This window comes from Sus scrofa, chromosome 10 (assembly GCF_054392235.1).
Source record: "Sus scrofa isolate SSC_HxYL_T2T_F1_AM1 chromosome 10, Sscrofa_HxYL_maternal_Yorkshire_Landrace_v2.0, whole genome shotgun sequence".
NCBI lineage: Eukaryota > Metazoa > Chordata > Mammalia > Artiodactyla > Suidae > Sus > Sus scrofa.
In genome coordinates, this window is record NC_139392.1 from 9,213,011 (window position 1) to 9,235,963 (window position 22,953).

The 22,953-nt window shown below is 40.8% G+C and overlaps 1 protein-coding gene across 50 annotated transcripts in view; it reads right to left on the minus strand.

Moving 5' to 3' along the window:
- Positions 1–204: 204 nt before the first annotated feature.
- Positions 205–22,953, minus strand: part of ESRRG (estrogen related receptor gamma) — a 663,361-nt gene continuing 640,612 nt past the window's right edge. For all 50 annotated transcript variants that reach the window (XM_021064111.2, XM_084979088.1, XM_084979061.1 and 47 more), the window contains 2 exons: positions 19,656–19,925; positions 205–4,122 (listed from right to left, as the gene is read on the minus strand). In XM_021064111.2, coding sequence (XP_020919770.1) covers positions 3,878–4,122; positions 19,656–19,925 — 515 coding nt within the window. In that variant the 3' untranslated portion in view covers positions 205–3,877. The remainder of the gene's footprint in view (positions 4,123–19,655; positions 19,926–22,953) is intronic.

Consider the following 22,953-nt stretch of genomic DNA (forward strand, 5'->3'; position numbering starts at 1 on the left):
TTAAATATGCAAAATGTCTCTTGGCACCCTAGAATTCATTCTGACAAGCCTTTATATAGCTCTTATTTAAACTCCTACTTTATTTTTAGGGAACAGGTACTCAGAGACACTCTTTGAATGGAAGCACAAAGGGCAGGGTCTATTGATTTGGTTCTTCAGCGGGTGGGTGGAGAGAAAAAAGAAACACCATACCAAAGAGCAATCAAAAGTGGAAGCATGTTTTAATATTGCTCTACTGTCATCCTGAAAGGCATAATAATTTGAGTTACACATCTGAACTGATTGGAGTTACAGAATCATATCTCCTTTTTGCATTTAACAATATATACAATATAAAATAAATACATTTACACAAATGGACATTTGCTGGAGCACACAGTATGGTACACGTCACAAAAATATACAATTGATTGCTTTACAGATGTGAAGCCCATCTACAGCTATAGACAAGGTTTTATTATTATTATTATTTTTTTTACTACTGGCTATAATGCAACTCCTGGATTATTATAAGCAGTTTAAATTTTTTGTCCTTTTACGATCTTTGCACATAAGACTGCCATAAAATGTTTTCCTAGGCAGGTAAACAGAGACGCTTAAATAATTAAAATACAATCACCAACACTCATTTTCTCTTCTATAAGAAAAATAGCAGTTTTAAATTTTTTATATCTTTTATGTTATCATTTAAATGCAAAATAGTGGAATAAATACAACAATCTGATCTGATTGAAACACGAGTGTAACTACAGGTAGTCACACAATCATATTGCTTTAAATAAGAACAAACCTAAAAGAAGCAAAATAAAAATTAAAATCATACGGCTAAAACATACACCTTTATAACTTTCCAAAACTTCACATTAAGTAAATGGTCTTGCTTGAAATTTGAAAAAACTTCCCTCGAGCGAGGTTTAAGATGAGCATTCGCCCTAAGGCCCGTGCAATTCTTTTAGACCTACATTTTTGGTGTGTTTTCTCTTTGTAAGATACTTGTTCTTTTGTAATGCCAAGAGTCAACTAAACTGAAACCTAAAAACAGTACTTTTTTTTTTTTTTTTTTCTGCATCTCTCCATCTCATGTTTTCAGTTGATTGGCTCTTACTTCTGAAGCCCAAGTACTTCAATGTGATTCAGTGAAATCAATGTATATAGTGTATATATTTTATTTATATATAGTGTGTGGTTGAATAGTAGCAACTTAAACCCTGCACAAACTTTCTGGAAAATAATCTTTTTAAACACTTACGTATATAAATAATCTTAGAGAATCAGCACCTTTTTTTTTTTTTTCCCAGGAGTTGTATTTTCTGTTGTCATTTTTAAAGGGATGTGCCAATTTCTGAACTCCTATCACAGCTATAAATTTCAAGTTATTGACCATCTGAATGAATTGCTAATGATGATCTATCTAGAATCACACTACAGTCACTTCTCTACTGAGAAACCACAATCTACGCTACAGTCCCATACAGCTAATGATAGATACACAGTATTCCTAGCACTAGGTTGATAAAACCTCAACCCAAGGTATTTCGTTTAAAGCACACAAAGTAGCAATAGTTTTGGAAACGTGTCCGCACCAAAAAGTTTTGCAACAACACAGAGCGAGTTAATAACAACATCTGAGAGATGACTGAGTGAAAGCCATATATACAGCGTTTAAAAATTAGACTTATCTATATTCTTGAAATATTCAAAGTTTTATTTCTAAGCTATACATTGGTATTCTATAATAAACCATTAGAGAAATTATTCCTTGTTTTGAAAATATTATTATGATTTTGATGTGTATCTGTTCGTCATGAATACGTGTTTGGAGCGTCAATCTCTTAATTATTATTAGGAAGAACCTTATTAATGGTAAGGAATAGAATATACTACGGTAGTCTCCTGAGGAATTGTACATCCAATATTGTCTCTAATTCTACCCTGTGTCTAAAAGCACACACCACAAGAATCCAAACACCACAAGAAGAACAAGACAACAGTCTTCGAATGCAACATAAAATTCAGAAAAGCACAGCAAACATGAAACATTGAAAAGCTGAACTACGTTTCTTTTGTTTGTTAGGATTACAATTTTAATTACATCTGTGTACATAGAATAAGACTGTTCACATAGTACAGGGAGCAGCTACTAACACTGGTCCATTGGTATAGCATTTGATGGAGGTTACTGTTTATTGGTTATTCAGCGACTGTAGATTTCGGGGGCATCTAATTGATTTCTTCATTAGATTACACCTCTTAACAGTCTGGAACCTGACTGACTTTCTTGCTGTGACAATATTGGTTGAAAAACACAGAGATTGGCTTAGCTCTTGGTTAAAAATGGCAGATTAATCAAAACAAACATTCCTAAATGAATCAACTCATATGTCTGAGAATTTGGTCAGGCGTCTGCTGTCTCTGATGATTTGATCTGATTTTTTTTTTTTTTTTTCAAATTCTGGCATTTGCCTTATTGCCTCTTAAATGAAAACTGGCTCACAGCTCCTTCTGGGACAAGGTCTGTAACTTTGCAAACAGGCAGAAGCTCATTCCTAACTGAGGAGGCAGCTAGAAATCATATGGCGACTGGACCTCCCAGGCAGAGGTGCATTCCTGATAATTCTACGGATCTGTACTCCACGTGCAGTCCTTGCACACGAGACCGCGCGGAGTCACTGTAGGTGTAATCTAATCCTTTGTGTCAGTGAACATTTAGGTAAACTGGAGCTCATGTTAAGAGATTGATGTTTGGGACCAGACTGGCACACAACATAAATTGCATCCGTGATAATATGCACCTTCCCTTCAACTATTGCTTGAGTAAGTTAAATCCCCATATTAATAAATGGCTGAAAAGTGGTAAAGCTGGTACAAAAAAATCTCCATTTGTAAGAAGAAACGAAACATTTTTTTAAAAATCTTCCTTCAGGATTCATGTGTCCTTCATTAGTGTTCATAATTGTTCAAAGCCAGCACAAAATTGCAGTATTCTTATTTCTCTTTAGTATTGCATGAATGAATAAAGCTTAAACTATTCCCTGAAAAAGTTACATAGTATCTAAACTAACAAATACCTGGAAGACTTGAAAAAACAATTAAGGAATCAAATGGCTGTAACTGATCTAGATGGAAAAGCAATGATAAGAAGCAGCCGATGCAACGTTGCTTAAGTCGTCTAATTAGCGGCTGCTCCTTGTGGAATCTAATACTGCACTCTGTCAATTTGCGTATGTTGCACTCTACTTTTAGGTACGTTGGTTCTCTCTCTTTGATTCCTTAGTCACTGGGGACGTCATGGTTCACAAGAAGTTCACTGGTATCCATAGTATGGATCTCCATCCTTTGGCAGGGCTGGCTTCCATCTCTCCAATCAGAGACCTCTTTTAAAAGTTCAGCAGCAGAGGGAAAGAAGGAAGGAAGCGAGGAAGAAGGAAGAAAGGAGGGAGGGGAGGCGGGAGGAAGGGAGAGAAAAAGAAAGGAAGAGAAGGACATTTTTCTTAAAATGAAAGCTATTAAAGTTCCAAAGAAAGGGGGAGGATGAGAAAAGAGGCAGGAAAATAGGAGAAGGAAGGAAGGAAGGAAGGAGAGAGAGGGAACCAGCAAGGAAGGAAGCAAGAAAGAAAGGAGAGAAGGAACGAGAGAGGGAGAAAAAACAAAGAGGGGGGAAAAAAAGGGAGAAAAGATGAGATTAAGGTGGAAAGAAACTCAACAGGGAGACCCAGAGGAATCTGAAAGCTGCTTCGTAGTCTTGCTGCTAAGCTGTCAGTGCAGTCTTTGTTGATTTTGGATGTTGTTAACTAAACTCTAAGTTTCTTCGACATCGCTCTCGGGTTTCTTTTCCCTTTTTCCGCGAGCAGGATAGGATGGCCCAAGAAGCGTTTAGTCAGACCTTGGCCTCCAGCATTTCCAAAAAAAGTTTGTGCATGGGGACTTTGCCTTCCAGTTTGATGTTGTAGAAATGCTGCACGGCCTTGGTGGAGGTCTGCCTCAGCAGCGGCAGCGTCATCAGCATCTTGCCGGCCCTGCGAGGGTCTTCCATGTGCTGGCCGGCCTCATAATCCTGCAGGGCCTCGTGCAGGACATCCTGAAGCTTCTGCACGGCTTCGACATCTTCTATGTGCATGGAGTCTGCGCAGCAAGGCAAAAGAGAGAAACCGTCATATTAATAAGGACGAAAACCCAGGTCGATTAGAGGCCTGAAATGTACCATCTTCTCTGTGAACTTCTCTGTGCTGGGATTTGCTCAGAGACCCTCACATTTCCAAAATCTCCGTTTTATTTCTCTAAATTTCACTGCAGTAGATCATTTCCAATACTGACTTTGAAAAAGGGAACCACCACCAAAGACCCATTATTTAAAGCATGTGGGGTTTTTTTCCTCCTGACACCGAGCAAGAGAAGACATTTTTATAACAGATTAAAATCTTGGCTGTTTTATTCATGATCTCATTCATGTATTTATTCAATTATTCAACAATTAGAAATGATCATCTATTAAAAAATTCTTCTAAGTGCAATGGAGATAAAGTTGCCTAAAATTCAGAGCTTGTACTCAAAAAGCACATATTTCCCAAAAGTGAGGGAAAAAAGGTTGATAAGCAATTTTTTTTTCTTTTCTTTCTTTTTTTTTGTTGTGGCCACACCTGTGGCATATGGAAGTTCTCAGGCCAGGGATTGAATCTGAGCTGCAGCTATAACCTATGCCTCAGTGGCGGCAGTGTGGGATCCTTTATGACACTGTGCTGGGCCAGGAATCACACCCATGCCTCCACAGCAGCCCAAGCCACTGCCGATGTATTCTTAACCCACTGTGTCACAGTGGGAACTCCAGGAACCAAAACTTTTAAAACTCGATGTGGATAAAGAACAAGGTCTAACTTACGGCACAGAGAACTACATTCAATATCCGACGATAAACCCCAGTGGAAAAGAATACTAAGAAAGAATGCGTATCTGTATGATTGAATCGCTTGGCTACCCAACAGAAATTAACACTGGAAATCAACTATATCTCAGGGAGAAAAAAAAAACAAAAAAAAAACTCCATGTAAACACACTGAATCCAACACCATGTCCGGTTGTAGACTATACAGAAATCATGATAAACTGCTCATCCTTTTAGGAGTTTTAGGGCACTCATCAGTTCATTAAAGCATCCTTACATAGTCTGCATCTCCACAGAAAGAACAAATGAAGTCTTTCTTTTTTCTTTTTTTTGCTTTTTAGGGCCACACCTGTGGCATATAGAGGTTCCCAGGCTAGGGGTCAGACAGCTGCTGGTCTACACCACAGCAACTCAGGATCCGAGCCGTGTCTTCGACCTACACCACAGCTCATGGCAGCACCGGATCCTTAACCCACTGAGCAAGGTTAGGGGTCAAACCCATAACCTCATGGTTCCTACTCAGATTTGTTTCCACTGTGCCACAGTGGGAACTCCACAAAAGAAGTCTTTAGATTAATGAATCCTGACATACTTTTCAGATTTGTGAAAGTGAACTCTGCCCATAAGTGACAAATTTAAAAATTGAATTCAATCAAGCAAGGAAAGGGTTAACAGGGTTGCCGCAATTATTCTTGCAAGAAATGTGAGATGTGGGGGAAAAATAAAAGTTACAGCTCTAGCTCTAAAACAGACACTTAATTATATACAAGTTTGAATCATTTAGCACGTTTTATTGATTCTGATGACAGTTTATCTGTTAATTACACATAATGGAGTCTTTGGGGGATTCTTCATGTTTAATAATTCTAGTTCTCTGAGAATGCAGAGCTCTAAAATATACGTAGTTAGCTTAATCTTTCATATAATTCAAATATCAGACCACATGACAAAAAAGAGAGGAAATGTAATTTAAAATCAAATAGCTAAACATATGATAAAAAAATATGGCCAAGTAATTAAAAGATTGACGGCTATAACCAGTAAATGTTTCAAAAAACCTCTTTGTATTTTATTCACTGTTTCATTTTCTTTTCTTTTTTTTTTTTTTTTTTTTTTTTTTTTTTTTATCTTTTTAGGGCCACACCTGTGGCACATGGAGGTTCCCAGGCTAGGGGTCGAACAGGAGCTACAGCCGACAGCCTACACCACAGTCACAGCAATGTCAGATCCGAGCTGCCTCTGTAACCTACACCACAGCTCTTGGCAACACTGGATCCTTAACCCACTGAGTGAGGTCAGGGACCAAACCCGCATCCTCATGGATAGTAGTCGGGTTTGTTACCACTGAGCCACAATGGGAACTCCTTTTTTCATCATTTTAAAATCATTTCATCACATCATTGGTGAATTAACCACCATTTACATGAGGTGGTTAGCAACATATTTCTTTAAAAGGGTTTCAAATAATCCAGAACTAGTTGCTAACAAGTGCTTACTGCTTTAGACTCGATTTCTGCCTGGTGGAGCCAAAAGAAGGAATTTTTCCGGGTCAGAAGTGTTGACAGTGGTGCCCTGGAATGGAACTCAAAACATTCCCCAAACACACCCTGGCCTTTCCCAGTGGAATGTTTCTACTTAGGCTCCCCTCCAGTCTGTTCCTTCCAGCACTGCAATCCCATCCACTTCCTGTGTGGCTTCTCTTCGAAACAAGCACATGTAGTTTCCAGTGTTGTCCAGGGGTTGGCCATGTAAGTCACAAAAAACTGGATGTTTTTTCTTTCTACATGGTGGATACAGACACACACCAATGGTGCATATCTACAGACTGACCTGTACCTAGAGAAGCAGAGGGGAGGTGGACTTACCCAACTTCCCCTGGGACTAACGTGAGTACTCTAAGTGAACCCAGGGGAGAAATGGATGAGGAAAAAGGGAACTGTACCTTCTGGAGACAAAATGAGAAAAAAATCACTGGTTTCCAACCAGACCGATTTCCTAAGAAAGTAGAATAAATATACTTATTTTTTAAAAAGCAGAATACATATACTGATTTTAAAAAAGCAGAACATAGGAGTTCCTATGGTGGCACAGCAGAAACAAATCTGACTAGGAACCATGAGGTTGTGGGTTCGACCCCTGGTCTCGCTCAGTGGGTCAAGGATCCGGCGTTTCCATGAGCTGTGGTGTAGGTCACAGATGCGGCTCAGATCCGGCATTGTTGTGGCTGTGGCGGTGTAGGCCAGTGGCTACAGCTCTAATTAGACCCCTAGCCTGGGAACCTCCATATGCCACAGGTGAGGCCCTAAAAAGACAAAAAGACACACACACACGCAAAGCAGAATATAGCACAGCAAAGGAAACCATTAGAAAAACCAAAAAGACAATGCACAGAGTTGGCGAAAATCTGCCAGCGTGCAACAGACAAGGGCCTCATCTCCAAAATATACAAACGGCTCATGCAACCCAACAACAACAAGCAAATGACCCAATTGAAAAATGGGCAGATGACCTAAACAGACATTTCTCCAAAGAAGACAGACGGATGGCCAACAGGCATATGACAAAATGCTCAATATCACTAATTTTAGAGAAATAAGTAATATTTATAATAATTTGCACATCAAAACTACAATGATGTATCACCTCACACCTGTCAGAATGGCCATCATTAACAAGTCAACAAATAACAAATGCTGGAGAGGGTGTGGAGAAAAAGGTACCCTCCTCCACTGTTGGTGGGAATGTAAATTGGTACAACTGCTATGGAAAACAGTATGGAGGTTCCTCAGAAAACTAAATACAGAACCACCATATGATCCAGCAATCCACACTGGGCATACATCCAGACAAAACTTCCCTGAAAAGGATACATCCTAGTTCATAGCAGCACTCAATAGCCAAGACATGGAAAGAGGCTAAATGTCCATCAACAGAGGAAGGGATTAAGAAGATGTGGTACATATACATAACGGAATATTACTCAGCCATAAAAGAGACAAACTAAGGCCATTTGTGCAGCAACATGGATGGATCTAGAGACTCTCGTACTAAGTGAAGTCAGCCAGAAAGAAAAAGACAAATTCCATATGATATCACTTACTTGTGGAACCTACACTATGGAACAGATGATCCTATCTAAAAATAACAAACAAGAAAACAAAAAACAGAAACAGGTCACGGCCAGGAAGAGCAGACGTGGGGTTTCCTGGGTAGGGAGGGGAGGGATTGGAATCGATGGGCATTTTGGGGGTTTTAGGGATGAAACTGTTATATCTGGAATGGACGGGCAATGGGATCCTACTGTACAGCACAGGGAACTGTGTGCGATTGGGTCACTTTGTTGTACAATAGAACTTGATGAAACATTGAAAAATCAACTATACTTTAATAAAAATGCACATAAAAAAGCAGAACGTATATAATAAATGTACCATTTATTAAGTACCTGTTTTGGGTGAGGCCTCTGGTAAACACTTTATGGACATAGTGAATTCATCTCCCAACAGCCTGCATAGCAGGTGGTACTGCTGGTTAGTTATCAGCATAGGCTTAAACTCAGGTTTCATTGAATCAAAGTGTGTGCTGCCAGAATTTATAACACTGGACATGGTATTCACCCCCCCACCCCCGTTTTGGGGGGCTTGAAATTGTCCTCTGACTTCGTCTCACTCAACTTTCCACATTCATCAAGAATCTCCTCTAGGAGTTCCCGTTGTGGCTCAGTGGAAACGAACCCAACTAGTATCCCAGAGGATGTGTGTTCAATTGATTTATTTAACCAAACTACTTTTTATACTTATGTTAATTACTGAAAAAAAATTTTTGGTCAACATACGTACATTTGGTGGACATTGTGTAAGACGCTGGGTACTTAAAAAAAGAATAAATAAATAGAAAATCATCTACAGTCAGTCATCTAGTACAGAGCTGTTGGCTATGTTGTAGGTGTTGAGGAAAGGTTTGTTAATTGAAGATTGTTTGTCATAGCAGAATTCCCGTTGTGGCGCAATGGAAGCAAATCCAAGTAGCATCCACGAGGATGCAGTTCGATACCTGGTCTCGATCAGGAGGTTGGGGATCCGGCATCGCCATGACCTGCGGTGTGGATCACAGATGTGGCTCGGATCCCGCGTGGCTGTGTCTGTGGTGTAGGCCGGCAGCTACAGCTCTGATCTGACCTCTAGCCTGGGAACCTCTGTATGCTGCAAGTGAGGCCCTTGAAAAAAAAAAAAAAAAGAAAAGAAAAAAGAAAAAGGAAAAGGAAAGAAGAGAAAAAGAAAATCCCTCTACAGCAGTTCTATTGAAGACATTGCCAGTTGTACATCGAGCATTCTAGCTTATAAGGGACAGAACAAACTCTCAGCAATGTCTTCATATTTTCCCAAGTCTGCCTCCAACATCCATCCTTTGCGCCTGGTTCTAATCACTGGAACAATACCGGATGCATTTCCTCCCTCGACATGGCAGATCTTTAAATGCTTGAAGTCAGCTGTACAGTCACCTCAGCCCCCAGGCCCAAGCCTCCCCTTCCCCACTACTCTTGCCCGGCAGGAGATATATTATAGGATGTCACAGGAAATGAGGCGAGAACAAATAGCAGAGAGCTATGCTCACAAACAGCAATTAAGACTTCAAACTATTCTTTAAAGGCTGTGATTTAGCTGGAGAGATTTAAAAATGATTTAATCAAATTACTATGATAATTTAACTTCCCATTTACAGAAAAGATTCTAACTCATTTTAGCTTTACCCATTCTCGGATCTGCTAATACTTTAAATGCAAACTCACTAAATCTGAACTATTTAATTAGACCATGATTCAGCTGGCAGACTGCTGAAGAAAATATTAATCTCCATTAGGGATCCTAGTTCAAGTTCTGGCTCCGTGGCTTTAATCTCTGTTTTGTTCTTTGGGCTAAATTTATACATTTATGCCAAGCTCAATAGAACTGGCATTACTTTGTGTAATTATTTAACTTTGGTTGTTGGTGCTGCTGGTTTTTTTAACTTTATGTTTTAAAGAAAATTACCTCAGTATTTTAGCTGGGAACCAGCTAAAGTGAATAATGGAAATCATAGGTTTATGAAATAACTAGACAGGGCAATTCAGAACACAAAATACACAAGAGAATTGTTCAAAACAAAACAAAACAAAACAAAAACTAGGATGCCTGGGACCAAGCCAGACGTATTAAATCAGAAAACTGGAGCTGGATGCAGGACAGCAGTATTTTTTAAAATCGAGGTGATTCTATGGCCATGCCAGGGCTGAGAACTGCTAAACCAGACAATAAGGCAAACCAACGCTATTCTAAAATAATCAAGATTTTAAAAAATAACCAGAGTTCAAATGATATGTACACTCTCACCCATATATTAAATTTCAACAGCTAATAATAACAAAGAACTCTTTCATTAAATTCCAGTATTTTCTTCCATGAAGTGGAATCCTAAAGGGCCATGTCTATCTCAGATTATTTACTTCGGGAAGACAGCTAACTATCCATATACTAATAGTTGCAAAATTCAGGGAAACTTAGAGCCATTGCAAAAGAAGATCTTATTTTTACATCTTACCTGGAATAAAACACTGCCCTTCTCTATGGTAAAAATATCCCTATGACTGTGACATTGGGCAGAGCTCCTCCAGAAACCCCAACTTCTGTTTGGGAATGGTCTTTAGCACTCGTAGCTGATTCTCGGCACTATTTTCTCAGTGGTGTCAAATCTTGTTGACAGGATGGAATTGAATATTAGAAAGAGACCCAGCACATTCAGAGGCACGTTTGGTACATAACGTAAACCAGCTCACAGAGTAACCTTTTCTGTGAGACACGGGTGTTGCTTTCTTCCAGTGTTTGTAAGCTGCCCACATGCAGAGGGCTAGTGGGGCAGCACCCATGCGACTCTCGTTAATCACCAAAGGAATGAAAGGCAATATGATGAAAAAGAGAGAAGTGAGCAAAAGTCTATCTCCTGAAAGGGAGTTTGTGTCTTCAGATTTTCATATACAATTAGAAGTAGTCTAGTGAAGTAAACCTCTCAGTTACAATCAGCTGAGACCCCAGGGCACACGGATTGACCGCCAGGGTGAAATGGCTCTTGATTAACGTAGAGAGCTAGACTTCACGTTCGCAAAAAGGTGACAATCGTAAAGTTTTGATTAAAAACAGGTATCATGTATTCTAGGCAGATGGCAGTGGTGGCAGTGAAACCTTTTAATCTCTCCAAATCTGAGAGATAAGAGAACAGAACAACTAGATGGCAAAACTAAAGACACAGTGACCACACCTACCAAAAAACAAAGTGACAAGCGATCCCCAAATAAACACACACACACAGGATCAGGATTACTGTGTGTATATGTGTCCCCGTCTATTTACTAAAGGAGTCTAGGAAGGATGGCCAACCCAGGAAGGCAGTAAGGGGTACCACCAGCACCCAGGCTGTCATTGGATTCCATGCCCCAGCCAAGTACTATTTAAGATAGGAGTTCTCATTGTGGCCCGGCAGGTTAAGAACCCGATGTGAGGAGTTCCCGTCTTGGAGCAGCAGAAATAAATCTGACGAGGAACCATGAGGTTGCGGGTTTGATCTCTGGCCTTGCTCAGTGGGTTAAAGATCTGGCATTGCCGTGAGCTGTGGTGTAGGTTGCAGACAAGGCTCAGATCTAGCGTGGCTGTGGCTGTGGTGTAGGCCGGCAGCTACAGCTCCAACTTGGCCCCTAACCTGGAAACCTCCATGTGCCTCGGGTGTGGCCCTAAAAAGACAAAAGACAAAAAAAACCAACCAAACAAAAAAAAAAACCTGATGTGCGGATGCACATTTAACCCCTGGCCTCATTCAGGATCTGGTGTTGCTGTGGCTGTGATGTAGGTCTCAGATGCAGCTCCAATTCGACCTGCTAGCCTGGGAACTTCCATATGCCACAGGTACGGCCCTAAAAAGACAAAAAGAAATTATTTCAGGTGAGTATGGAACACCTCATCATAATAAATAGGAGGGAGAGTTTCTACAAATACTAAATCATTTAAGAAGACTCCAGATGCTAGCTGAAGAGGCTCCTTCTGATCCAGACAGGACAATTTAAACTTGAAAAAGGACTTATAATTGCAATTGATTGAAATCCCTTGAATATATTTAAATACATGTCTTTATAGGGACATTGAAAAAAAGACAGGGTGCTGATTCCTTAGCTTGAAAACTGATGAATAGATAGAAATAATCAAGCATTTGTACTGCTTTTTCCCCTTCAGTCTGGGTCCCTGGGAACCAAATGAGAGATGAGAGAGCATCAGTATCCTAACTCCTTATGCTCCCACCTTCTTTGCCTCAGTATCCCAACTACAGAATGAAGAAAGAAAGGTTAAAATCACACACCAGCATGCATTCAGGGCAGGAACACCAACGGCTGCCTGTCATCCCAAAAAGTGTGGCGACCAGACGTCATGTGACCCCCAGAGAACAACGCCCCACCCATGGGTCTAGAACGGGAATCTGAGTGAGCCCTTTGGAGCCGGTTGCCAACCCGCACAAGATGCAAAGGGGCAGAGAAGCACCATGAGCTACACGGAGAGTCGGTCGTCTGCAAAGTCCAGACCGCGGGGAACTCTGCAGGTCGCACGCCCTGGCTTTTGCTACAGATGAGAGGTGATGAACCTGAAAAGAGGATGAACCTGAAAGAGGAACTTATAACTTGAATACTGGAAACAGAAATAATAACTGATTATATACTGAGAAGGGCAGGACTTCTGATGCCACCAGCTTTTCACTGAGACACACATTTTTTTTGTTTTTCTGGAGGTCTGTGTTCCCCATTTCTTGCTCGGGCTATCAAGTCTGCTCTCTCTTACATTCACACCAGCCACACAAGTCACTCTCCTGCTGTATTTATATAAAATGTGGAACCACGGAAAACCCTCGTGGCCCGTGGCTTCTTCCCTCCAGGCCTCCCTCTCAAGTCCCGCATCACTGGCTCTGTTTACCTCCCGTCATCAAATTTCCGTGCTAGATCTTTCCTGTTACTCCACAAGGACTCAAGGCTTTCCCTCTGCCTCCAGTATCGTATGCTTATTGAGAAGCTTTCTAACTCTTTTCACTAGAAGTGATAGGGTCAGTTACACTGAGAAGTGAATGCGGATACCAGCATGAGCGGTAACTAGTTCAACCTCCCACAACTTCCTGAAGGATGCGCGCCGTGCCAGCCGTGCCAACGACCTTTCGTAACAGACGGACGGCTCCTTATCGAAGGGCCTACACCTGAAAACGGTGTTTTGTTACTACTCCTAGAAGTAAAGCAACTGCAGAGGATTTCATGGGCTCATGATTATTATGGAAGCACAGGGATGCTTGCTGCAAATATTTCCCATATTGTAGTCAGGCACTGTGATCGCTGAGCATAAGACACATTCAAGCACCAGCTTTATTTTTTTACATACCATTTCTGAACTATCATAATATTCATGAAATTTCAAGGTTGCAATAAAAAAAAAAAACCACTTCCCAAATAGATCATCTAAAATAAAATACTCCCAAGAGTGAAGACAGATTTGAGTAAAAACGAAAGAGACATGGACTAGAAGATGGAAAGGCATACTTCTGATTTATTATTTACCTGATAGTATTAATTAGGGTTTGCTCTGGGTAAAAGTTTAGAATAAATGTCTACCTGCCATGAAAGACCTATCCCTGTGGATTTCTTACAAAATGCTATAATCTGGTAAACACTTTGCCTCCAATACTTTTTATCACTTTCCCGGGTGGTTTGATATAAGTCCAAGAAGACAGCAAGATAAAGGAACTAGGGACAGAATTCTAAAGGAAACTCAGAGGACTAACTTAGGGCGGCAGACGTGAAAGCGCACTGGCTAAAGGCTTACACATGGCCCTTTTAAAGACATGGGATATTCGCTTGTGAAGCAGAAGTAACTTATTGACAGTGAGGGACAGGGGCTCCAAGCCCCGCCCCTGAGGAGCCGGGCGTGTTTATCAGCTCCGTTCTGCTACCTGCAAAACGATTCGGGACACGTCCCCCCAAACAGGCACGCTGTGGAATCAAATGAGATTCCCAAGCAGAGGCTGAAAAATAGAATAGACATGTCTGTGAAAAGATTCTAGAAAAGGACAATCTCTTACTACAACTATCTCTTGAGTTATCAATTCAGCAAAATTGGTCAAAATTTCAGTACCATTGTTTGAGGACCCAGTAGATACTAAAGAGCTAAAGAGGTTATTTTTATCCTAGTTGTTTAGATCTGTGGCGATGTTAATATTTCCGTGTGTGTGTGTGTGTGTGTGTGTGTGTGTGTGTGTGTGTGTTTTAGGGCTGCACCCAAGCATATAGAAGTTCCCAGGCTAGAGGTCTAATCAGGAGCTGCAGCCGCCGGCCTACACCACAGCCACTGCAATGCCAGATCCGAGACACCTCTGCAACCTACACTGCAACTCCTGGCAATGCCAGATCCTTAACCCACTGAGAGAGGCCAGGGATCGAACCTGCATCTTCATGGACACTATGTCCATGCTGAGCCATAATGGGACCTCTGATATTTCTATATTACAAATTCAGCACAAATACACACACACACCACACACAAAATATATCATCATACCATACACTAAATATAAGACCAAACTCACCACCCTCTCGTAAAAGTAGCTGACAGAAAAATTTCAGGCCAGTTAGGAGAGATTAGATGTTATTTAACTCACTGGGCCATGTTGCAGAGAAGAAAATGGTTATGAGCTAAACCATGCTTTCTCAAAGGAGATGAAATTTGGAACTGGAGAGTGAGAAAGAAGTCTCTCTTTTTAGGTAAAATGCATGTATACGCAGTTCATGAACAGATATATAGTATTTTGTGATATTAATTAATATTATGCTGGAGACATTAGGAAAAACACATCTAAAAAGCCCACCCTGGAATTGCTAGAGGGTGAAGTTGGCTTAAGGATAGAGCATTGTCACTGCAGTGGCTCTGGGTTCTGCAGTGGCGCAAATTCGATCCCTGGCCCGGGAACTGGGGCATGCTGTGGGTGTGGCTAAACAGATAAATAAAAATAAAAAGCCTATGCTAAGAGACGTTGATACTGGAACGAGACTGAGAAACGCGAGTTCAAACTTGTATGAGGGTCCAAATACGCTGATTCCATCTGGCCCTGTTCCAGTCTCCAGCGGCAATCGGAAACTTTTTCATCCCTTGAAATGACACCACATGATCCACGGACACCCCTTGTCCTTCAGAACAAGTATACTGTCATGAGGTGAGCATAACGATGATTTTAAGTTGGTGACCAAAGTATTACTTGTGACTTTATATCAATCGATGCTATTACTCCAGAAGTACAGCATAGAAGTAAAAAGGACAAAAACCTCCACTTAAGATTTTACTCTTTTTTTTTTTGGGCCATGCCCACAGTATGTGGAAGTTCCTGAGCCAAGGATCAAAGCTGCACCATAGCAGCAACCCAAGCCGCTGCGGTAACAGTGCCAGATCCTTAACCACTGCACCACAAGGGAACTCCTCTATTTATTCTTGAATGGGTTGAGTTCACAGGGCTCTAGGCTGGCGGGGGTGGAGCTGGGATGTGAGGGCACAGCTATATGGAGCTTGAAGGACTCCCAACTCAAGCCAAAGAGAATGATCAATCAGATTAAAAGTAAATCTTGGAGTTCCTGTCGTGGTGAAGCCGAAACGAATCCGACTAGGAACCATGAGGTTGCGGGTTCAATCCCTGGCCTCGCTCTGTGGGTTAAGGATCTGGCATTGCTGTGGTGTAGGTCTCAGACATGGCTCAGATCTGGTGTTGCTATGGCTGTGCTGTAGGCCAGCACTGTAGCTCCGATTAGACCCCTAACCTGGGAACCTCCATATGCCGTGGGTGTGGCCCTAAAAAAGACAAAAAAAAAAGTAAATCTTAACCTTAAACTTTTTAATCTTTCTCTCTCTTAAAAAATAAAAAAAAAAAAAAAAAAGCACCGTGTATTACCTTGGGGCCAGTGATAAGAGTTTCAAACAAATTTAGACATAAGAACCAGCAGAACTAATGGAGAGAACAGGACATATGATACAATCTTACCCAAAATGTTTGTGGTAATATTTCACTATGCTTTCCCAGAAAAGACACGATGTGAATTCTAGAATCAGAGAATCCCCATAATGGAAAGAATTCTGGAGATGGGTCTACTAAACCTCTTGGCACGCATGGGAGAAAACTGGGGCCTGACAATTACAATGCTAAAACTTTTTTTTTTTTTTGGTATTTTGGCCATTTCTTGGGCCCCTCCCGTGCCATATGGAGGTTCCCAGGCTGTAGCCACCGGCCTACACCAGAGCCACAGCAACGCAGGATCTGAGCCGCGTCTGCGACCTACACCACAGCTCACGGCAATGCCGGATCCTTAACCCACTGAGCAAGGGCAGGGATCGAACCCAAAACCTCACGGTTCCTAGTCAGATTCGTTAACCACTGTGCCACGACGGGAACTCCTAGATTTTCCTTCTTGAAGTCAGTCCCACAGAAATGTATCAAGGATGCAATTCTGCTCCAGAGGTTGCTGGTGCTCCAAAAGACAGACTAGGTAGTTTGAGTGAGCCTATTAGTGTTTGACCTTCCAAAATAAGGAGAACAATTATTTAGGGTTTGCAAATATTTGAATGTGAGAACTACCATATTAGCTCATGATACCTTGGGGTTTGGGGCTATATACTCGAAGATGGGAAATGTATTGTCAGTGGCTTTCTGGCGTTATAAAATATTCCTGAATTCACATGTGACAGAAACACAGCTACAAAACATATGACGGCCATTATCAGGAAGCCAATTCCCTGCTTCCCAAGTATAAGTACAACATTTATAATTATTGAATAAAGACAGATGTTTAAAATAAGCTGAAATTTAGATTAATGAGACAATGGTTGTTAACACCTACAGCCATTTGGGGAATAGGAGATGCTGATATAAATTACACAACAATAGATTCCCCCCCCCAACAAAAGTTACTGACGTTAATCTGAAATTTCTCAATACTAAAAGAAACTCTACAAGCTTTTTTTGTGGTGTTTATGAAAAATATTAAACTATTTTCACATTGATGGATTTCTGAGCAGTTTAAAAAACGCTGGCTCTGCGTAAAATTGAATCTACAATTTTATTGCTGTCCTCCCAATAATGGTTAAAAAAATGGAATAAAATAGTCTCATGTTGGCAGTTAAAAAAAAAGACTTTCTGAGTGGTTTATTCCAAGCTGGAATGGTGGGGCTTGTGAGTTAGATGGGTGAGGGAAAGGCCGCATTTATACAACACAGGAGAGGTGGCACAATTTAAACATTAAAACAGTCCTTAAAGAACTGTTTATGCATTTCTCCCTTACTATGGACTCTGAGTCCATTAATTTTTCTTGTGATTGAGAAGCCGAAAGATGTCAGAATGTGGAGACATTTTTGGGAAAAAAGAAATGCTAGAGAATATGACGATACAAGGAAAAAAGCGTTTCTTGACTACTTCTGGCTTAAAACAAGAAAAATAAACCGACTGGTTCTTTAAAGACTTTCTAACCACCAGTCACTGCTTGAAAGTAGGTCACTTCCTCCCCCTAACAGCAGAGAACATGGGATTCGAATATCTATATATCAAAAATATTAATGATTATACTTCTAAACAACAGAGACAGAAATGCTGCTATTAATTATTTCAGGTATTCTAAATTATAATCCGTAGCCATACAGTATACATTTAACATCTAAAATTACAAAATCTTCGCAATTCTGATGATAAAGTTTTCACATTGCTCAGCATTCGTGATTAGCTGATAATTCAAAAAAGCCATTTGAGACACAAAAGATCCAGACCACACTGGCTGCATTTGAAAAATAATTAACCAAGTAACTGTTATAAATTGGAATCACTGTAGGATTGCCAAATAAAAATTCTTCCCAAACCATCGCTGCACAATCCCTTCCCTCATCTAATTATGGGAGATACTCTAACGTGAAGTCCAGGCAAAGTAACACATCCTCCGAAAGTCTCTACCCCATCTCCCACTTTTGCCTTCCAGGGAGCAGGGCAAAGGGTCCTTCCGGGTTTATGACAGTGCTGCCATGTGTCATAACGAGTCATATTTTCCAGTTTCACAGGGAAGGGGGTGGGAGACTGAAGGCTGTGATGAAGAAGAGGGCTATATTCGCAATTAAAAGTGTGAAACGCTAAACTCCATTAGGAAGACAAATAGGAAAGTACAACTTCATTGCTGAAAACAATTTCCCTCCTATCAGTCCAAGGATTCATGCATCAATATTGTAGATGAACTGTTAATTACAAAATCAATTAAAAATTATTTCTAAAAACAGTCACGCATCCCCGATCTCATGGGGGCAATTTGGGCAGAAGGTCTCATCTCACTAGGACCGCGCCAAATCACAAAGTCGTCATCCACAAGTAAGCAAAAGCAATCTGGTTTTTCATTTTTCAGCGCGGCTGAGCCCAGCCTGAGATTGATCGTCACATATGGCCCCAGAAAACAAACTGTCAATACCTTGAATGCTGCAGAATTTGAACAAATAGCCGCCCGCCCATTCAAGCCACTCATTGCATCCCATTTAACAGATTTTATTGACAGTTTCCTTCTTGTAATTAAAGGGAAAACTACTGGCCGGCAACCAAGATAAAGTTCAAAGATAGGGTCAAAACAAAAGCAGATGGAGGGGCACGGTGTGACTGTCAATGGTACATAGCATCAGAGCGTGTTATTGACATCCAGGTATCTAAAGATCGGCACGTCATTACGGAGGGATCTATCCTGGACTTCATGCAAATGCTAAAAGAGACTTAAGACCACGATAAAGCATCTGCAGAGGCACAAAGGGAGAACAACAAAGCACCAATGATTTTTACTTATCAGAGGCTGCTCCCTATTTTAGCTCATTGCAGTTCTAATGCCAAGACCATTTATTCTCATAATTCTTAACCCCTACTGTCTGGGTAATACCTTTGAGGGAACTACTCCTTCAGCAGACGTGGACTTCTAGAGAATTCCCAGAATGGAAGAAAACAGAGTATTCTCTGATTACCAAAACGAAAAGCAACGCTACCTATATTATTCCAATGACAAAATTTCCATTTGGGTGGGAAGGAAAGAGTTTGTCTTTGGAACTTATCCTTATTTTCACTTGCACATACAAAGACAACAGAGCTAATTTTATCCTGAGAGTGCCATCAATTCCAGACAAGTTCGCTTTGCCGTGGTTCAAGTTCGTAGATGAATCAGGGGGTAAAAGCATCACAGCTTTTTTTTTTTTTTTGTCTTTTTGCTATTTCTTTGGGCCGCTCCCGCGGCATATGGAGGTTCCCAGACTAGGGGTTGAATCGGAGCTGTAGCCACCAGCCTACGCCAGAGCCACAGCACCACAGGGTCTGAGTCACGTCTACAACCTACACCAGAGCTCACGGCAACGCCGGATCGTCAACCCACTGAGCAAGGGCAGGGACCGAACCCGCAACCTCATGGTTCCTAGTTAACCACTGCGCCACGACGGGAACTCCTTTTTTTTTTTTTTTTTTTTTTCCCCACAGCTTTTAATAAACAGGTAAAAACAATCCCCTGGAAGTTGATTTTTTTTCTTTTTTTTCCTCACTTTTACTAGAAAGCTGTAATGATTAGAATGCTGCTGACTCACAGAATTTACAACTAGATCTAGCAAATCCCTGCAGAAGACGTGAAGGGAAGGGGTAAAAGTGACAGGGGAGACAGTGGAGCCAGGGCATGTCAGGTGCCAACCTGAATTAGCAAGAGCTATGGCTTTGAGGGTGACGAATTCTTCCTTCTCCAGCTTCATGCTCTTGTATTTCTTCACCAGCTGCAGGATGGCATTGTTTAGGTCTAGAAGGCCCGCTAACTTGGACTGGTCTTCATCCATTATATAATCGTCTGCATAGACAAGTTCATCCTCAAACGAAAGAGATCGGTACACGACACCCAGGATCAAAATTTCCATCCAAGCACTCTGCAGAAGACTCATCTGATCCGCCAGGGAGAGCGTGGAGAAGCCTGTGTGGGAAGACGGGCAGATCAGGTTACTTTCAAGCCGTCATTCGCAATGCACCATGAGTTTCATACCGTCGTCGGCTTCTGCACCGACGGACGGTCAAAATTAGGCTGAGCTTTGAGGAGCCGCTCTTAAAAATTTCCCCTGATCATGTTGCGAATGGCAGAGTAAAAGTCACAAACCAGCTTCAACTTTGGGGGCGGTTTCTCCAAATTCTATAGATATGGCTGAGGGGGAGTGACCAGCGAAGTAGTTTTGTTTCTTGTCACTTGAGAAAAAAAAAGCCATATAATCTTTACATATGATTGACTTCTAGTGGAAGTCTTTATGAATGTCTTGCAGGAAGCCAAACTTTCAACCCCCTCATCTCTAAAACCTACTATGGATAAACAATATCAAAGTAAATATATAAATAAATAAACCCACAAAAGAAAAAACCCCAAATAAAGGAAAATAAACAATTTAGGCCACCCAGAAGAGGGCAATTTGGAACCATCTCTGTACAACAGTCACAAGCACAGTGGCTTTGAGTATGTTGACACCCCAGAGAGACTTCTTAAGTGGGTATTTCCCCCTCACTGATATTTACCAAGAATTCCTATTTTAAATGGTGGTGACTGTTATGAAAGAGGGTGAACTACTTTGCAGCCTGGCTTCCTCACAGATTAAAAAAGACACAAATTATTCTTTTTCTTTCTTTCCCTTTTTTTTTTTTTTTTTTGCTTTTTAGGGCCACACCCACGGCATGTGGAGGTTCCCAGGCTAGGGCTCCAATTGGAACTTCAGCTACCAGCCTACACCACAGCCCAGCAACTAACAGAATCACCGGATCCTTAACCCACTGAGAAAGGCCAGATACCAGCCCTCATGGATACTAGTCGGGTTCTTTATCACTGAGCCACAGTGGGAACTCCACCACGATGTATTCTTGATAATAAGATCCAGTTATTTTAAAAGTGCGGTGGGTAGAATATAAGCAGAACCAGATCCTGAATCTAAACATCAGCCCCACTGAGCTACTGACTATTTCATCTTTTCTTTCTTTTTTTTTTTTTTTTTTCCTTTTGGCTGCATTCAAGGCACGTCAAAATTTCTGGCCCAGGTATTGAACCTGTGCCACAGCAGCGACCAGAGCTGCTGCAATGACAATGCCAGATCCTTCACCCGTTGTGCCACAAGAGAACCCCATCTTCTTGAGTGAAACAATTTACTTGTATCTTAATTTGTGTTTGGGGGAAAATATAAAATAAAATGTACCAAAACACTAATTTATAATATGCATTCAATAAGTGTAGCTATATTAACCATCATTCTTATCTGAACTATCTGAATGACTGTTTCAGTTCTTTACAAAAAGCTGTTCTGCATTTTTACATACATGCTTCAAGTCCCTTCTGAACTTAAGAAAAACACATGCAAAACAAATTAAAAAGAAAATGTGGTTCAATAGGGAAAGACGAAATAGTGCAATTAAACCCGTTTAGGAATAAAGATATATATTTATATCTCAGAGGGATTAGATTCATAGTCTAAGAGCAAGTCTTCATGGAGATTCCTGATGACAAGCCACATACTTTTTCCTAAAAAAAGAAATGTTTCTTAAAACTCCACTTTCATTTCCAATGTTATGCCCAGGAATTCCAAGGGTGACCGACCATCTCTATGTTTTTTGAGGACAATAGAACCATGATTTAAGGTCCTGCCACCAGTAATTCTACAGAAGAAAATATTAATAATGCAACTGATGAGATCTATTTGTACTCCCTTTCTTGACCCTACTACCCAAAATCATAAATACCCACGGGTGCCCCAACCTCCTTAGGCTCCCACTTATGGTCACTGTGCCTGTCATCATTTTTTTTCATCAGAAATTGTTCATATCCCATGTGATATGAGCAACTATAGCGTGATAAAGGAAAGGAACCGATTTCCTGGCCTGCTGGAGATTTGGCACCATTAATTACAAGTGTTTAATAAAATCATCAAGAAGGATTAGTTGAGCTCTTCTTAAGGGATCTCAAAGCACATGTAAAGAGCATTTTCATTGTTTATCAAGCCGCTTACATATTACTGAACCAATTTTCTTTGCGACTGGCTAAGTCTTTTTCCCTCTTTTTTTCCATTTTTTTTTCGTGTCATCTCAATGTGGGGTTACATTAATAATATCCTGTGAGAATTAAAGATGTAACAACTTATATTCAAAAGTTCGAAAGAAGAACATAAGATCCAAAGAGATTCAAAAGAGAAAAATAATGATCTAATGTGAGCAGATCAGATCTAATACTGATCTCATCTGGCTGCATTTTTTTTTGATTTGGGGAATTTTTACAACAAAGAAACAAACAATATTGCTCTTTTTTTTCTATGCACCAGGCCAAGTAAAAGCTGTCAGGCATGTTCAAATATCTAAGTCAAGAAAAGAGACTGAGTAGGAATTCCTGTTGTCAACGAAACCGACCAAAAATTACATTATCTTCAGGAAAGTTGGGAGCAAAAAGGGATGGGTATTTTTCAATTTGCCTTAGTTTTCTTGGTCCTTTTCATGTTCCCAAGCAGCAGTTTTTCTGCAGCAGCAGATGGACAGAGCGCGTAGCCTGCAGCACCTTCCTGTGACAGCACTATTCTCCCTCCCAGACATTGCTGTTAGTAAATAGATTTACACATTCTCCAATCTCCACACATCTTTCTGCCGAATAATTAAAAGCAGGATGATTAGTTTATTGAGTGGAAGGAGGAACTTTTTTATTGAGGTCCATCCACGATTTTATCAGGGCCAGCACTTTTACGGTTGTCAGGAGGATGCAGGCATCCAATTTTTCTTATCTGCCTGATTAATACAAACGCTGTTTCAGGACGCATTAATTAACAGATACAAATCTGCGTTCTCATGGAAGGATCAATACGGAGAAGAAAAGAGGCATCAGTGTGAATTTAGTGCTGATGATGGAGAAGGCAGGCTATCGACATTTACGTGCACGGAAACTTTAAAGTTGCACCGGGGCCCCTTTGTCCCTGTGATTTACAAATTAA